The sequence below is a fragment of the Notothenia coriiceps genome, unplaced genomic scaffold, assembly GCF_000735185.1.
Source record: "Notothenia coriiceps isolate Sejong01 unplaced genomic scaffold, NC01 NC01_scaffold00035978, whole genome shotgun sequence".
In the NCBI taxonomy this organism is placed as follows: Eukaryota; Metazoa; Chordata; class Actinopteri; order Perciformes; family Nototheniidae; genus Notothenia; species Notothenia coriiceps.
This window is the reverse complement of record NW_011368679.1, coordinates 1-3,666: the sequence shown is the minus strand read 5'-3', so window position 1 is coordinate 3,666 and position 3,666 is coordinate 1. Positions and strand designations below refer to the sequence as shown.

At 43.7% G+C, this 3,666-nt stretch overlaps 1 protein-coding gene across 1 annotated transcript; it reads left to right on the top strand.

Annotated features, from left to right (window-relative positions):
- Nucleotides 1-737: 737 nt before the first annotated feature.
- On the top strand, nucleotides 738-2,847 carry cyp1a (cytochrome P450, family 1, subfamily A; the record flags this gene model as incomplete). The annotated part of the gene is made up of 2 exons (XM_010791914.1): nucleotides 738-848; nucleotides 1,958-2,847. A coding segment is annotated over exon 2 (840 nt), but the record flags the coding sequence as incomplete, so codon positions are not given.
- Nucleotides 2,848-3,666: the final 819 nt, after the last annotated feature.

Below are 3,666 nucleotides of genomic sequence, written 5' to 3'. Positions count from 1 at the left end.
TGAGTGGATCACTTTATCTCAGGGAAGTTAGAGATTTCTGTTGTAGCCAACACATCCACAGACTCCGATATGTTGCAAAGGCAGTGTATTTTATTCACTCCAAATGTCCATATATACCGAAAAAAGTAAAATAAAACAACAATTTCACCATATAGCCTACGTATCTGCAAAACCTTTAAAAATGTATATATTTAGGTGACATGACATTAAAGTATAGAGACGGGTCCATAGTGGCGGAAATAAGACGTGCCTCTGATTGTTATTGCGTGTTAGCTATCCATACAAAAAGCCAGTCATCAAACAAAGTCATGCAAAGGTTTCTGAGCAATATTCCATCATGTCTTTATTGACACTAAGTTCCAAACTATCTGTAATCTCGCAGAGTCACGCACAGCAACACCACACACACACACACACACACACACACACACACACACACACACACACACACACACACACACACACACACACACACACACACACACACACACACACACACACACACACACACACACACACACACACACACACACACACACACACACACACACACACACACACACACACACACACACACACACACACACACACACACTCACACACACACGCACACGCCTTTTCTCTGTACTAAACTTCATTCATGCCAAACAGAGAGAGAGATAGAGATTACGTCACGACCAGCAGCCAATGGAGCTGCGGAGCGCGCTATAAAGCACGAGCCATGCCTCTGTTTTGGGACATGAAGAGAGTAAACTCGGACTTAACTCTTCTAAAAGATATTTTTCTTTACGATCTTGACAAGTCTTCATCGGATCCGAGAGTTGTTCTGCTGTTCCCGCTTCATTAAGGTGAGTTCATTTATGCACGAGACGGCAGATTTCAGTGAGCGCGCGGTGATAGGAGCAAAGTGCTGAGTGGAGATTATTCTGCAAGCATGGCTGTTAATAAGTATACATTTGGACTTTGTAGTTGCAGCTTTAACATGCTTATTAATGTTTTAATATGTGGTTGCATGTTTGAGCATTAAGTAATAAGATTAACTAGATAACTAGCACTAATCCACCTTATGCATAAGGTTGCAAACGGTGTTTTTGTGCAGCTCAAGAGAACAATTAAGACCAAACACATGCTTATTATTGTTTGGTTGTATGTACAAGCGTTCAATAATAAGTAATACGATTTACATGGGTAACTACTTTTGCATAAGCTTGCAAAAAGTGATTTTGTGCAGCTCAAGAGAACAATTAAAACATCACACATGCTTATTATTGTTTTGATTTTATGTATAAGCGTTCAATGAGTCATATTGTAGTACGATTCACATAGATAGCTACTTTTGCATAAGATTGCAAAAAGTGTTTTTGTGCATCTAAAGAGTCCAATTAATATCAAACACATGCCGTGTGCTGCCTTCAGGTGCTGTTAAACTTCATGTAGTCAACATGTTGCACAACACTTCTCCTCCTCCCTAACTTCTCTCCTCTAATGCCCCTCCCCGTTGTTGTTAAATACCAACTATGTGCAATATATATAAATGCCGTTAATTACTGTGCAATATCTACCTGGCTGAAAATGCAGATGATGGAGAAAATAAAATAAGCTGGAGAAACAATCAATTAAAGAAATCATGCTTGGAGGCGTGTGACGCAGTGGATTAGTGCGTTGGTGTTGGGATCGGGGGAGCATGGTTCAAACCCCTGTTTGCGTGTTAAATACCAAATATGTACAATATATATATATATATTATAATATATGCCGTTAATAACTGTGCAATATATACCTGGCTGCTAAATCCTCAGAACTGTTACAGATGTGTATTTTGTAAATTGTGTAATTTTCTTACATTTTAATAATCTTTTTATGCATGTCTTTGGCTCTTTTCTGCTGTAACACATGTACATGTCCCCTCTGTGGGACGAATAAAGGTATTCTGACTCTGATTCTATCTCATGTCCAGGTTGTGCAGACGCCAGAAGAAACAAAGACAGAAAATAGAGAGTCTTCATCATGGTGCTCATGAATCTCCCAGTAATTGGAGCGGTGTCAGTTTCTGAGAGTCTGGTGGCCATGGTGACGATATGTCTGGCCTACTTGATCCTCAAATGTTTCAACGACAAGATCCCCGAGGGTCTTCGTCGTCTTCCCGGCCCGAAACCTCTTCCGATAATCGGGAATGTTCTGGAAGTGGGAAGCCGACCTTATCTGAGTCTCACGGCCATGAGCAAACGCTACGGAGAAGTGTTCCAGATCCAGATCGGGATGCGACCCGTCGTGGTTCTGAGTGGAAGCGACACCATTCGCCAGGCTCTCATCAAACAAGGGGACGATTTTGCAGGAAGACCAGATTTGCCCAGCTTCCGGCTCATAAACGACGGAAAGAGTCTTGCGTTCAGTACGGATCAAGCTGGAGTTTGGCGTGCCCGAAGGAAACTAGCGTACAGTGCTCTGAGATCTTTCTCCAAGCTTGAAGGGACGACCCCAGAGTACTCGTGCATGCTGGAGGAACACATCTGCAAAGAGGGCGAGCACCTGATCAAACAGCTGAACACCGTCATGCAGGCGGACGGCCGCTTCGATCCTTTCCGACACATCGTGGTTTCCGTCGCAAACGTGATCTGCGGGATGTGCTTCGGACGGAGATACCACCACGACGACGAGGAGCTGCTGAGTTTGGTGAACCTCAGCGATGAGTTCGGACGGGTGGTGGGCAGCGGAAACCCCGGGGACTTTATCCCCGCTCTGAGGTTCCTGCCGAGCACCACCATGAAGAATTTCATGAAGATCAACGCCCGATTCAACGCGTTCATTCAGAAGATCGTCACCGAGCATTACACCACTTACGACAAGGTACAGCACGCTCTCCATGTCTCTCCTACATCAACATGTGTCCCCTCTTCTTCATGTCTCTTCTACATCAACATGTGTCCCCTCTTCTTCATGTCTCTTCTACATCAACATGTGTCCCCTCTTCTTCATGTCTCTTCTACATCAACATGTGTCCCCTCTTCATGTCTCTTCTACATCAACATGTGTCCCCTCTTCTTCATGTCTCTTCTACATCAACATGTGTCCCCTCTTCTTCATGTCTCTTCTACATCAACATGTGTCCCCTCTTCTTCATGTCTCTTCTACATCAACATGTGTCCCCTCTTCTTCATGTCTCTTCTACATCAACATGTGTCCCCTCTTCTTCATGTCTCTTCTACATCAACATGTGTCCCCTCTTCTTCATGTCTCTTCTACATCAACATGTGTCCCCTCTTCTTCATGTCTCTTCTACATCAACATGTGTCCCCTCTTCTCCATGTCTCTTCTACATCAACATGTGTCCCCTCTTCTTCATGTCTCTTCTACATCAACATGTGTCCCCTCTTCTTCATGTCTCTTCTACATCAACATGTGTCCCCTCTTCTTCATGTCTCTTCTACATCAACATGTGTCCCCTCTTCTTCATGTCTCTTCTACATCAACATGTGTCCCCTCTTCTTCATGTCTCTTCTACATCAACATGTGTCCCCTCTTCTTCATGTCTCTTCTACATCAACATGTGTCTCCTCTTCTTCATGTCTCTTCTACATCAACATGTGTCCCCTCTTCTTCATGTCTCTTCTACATCAACATGTGTCCCCTCTTCTCCATGTCTCTTCTACATCAACATGTGTCCCC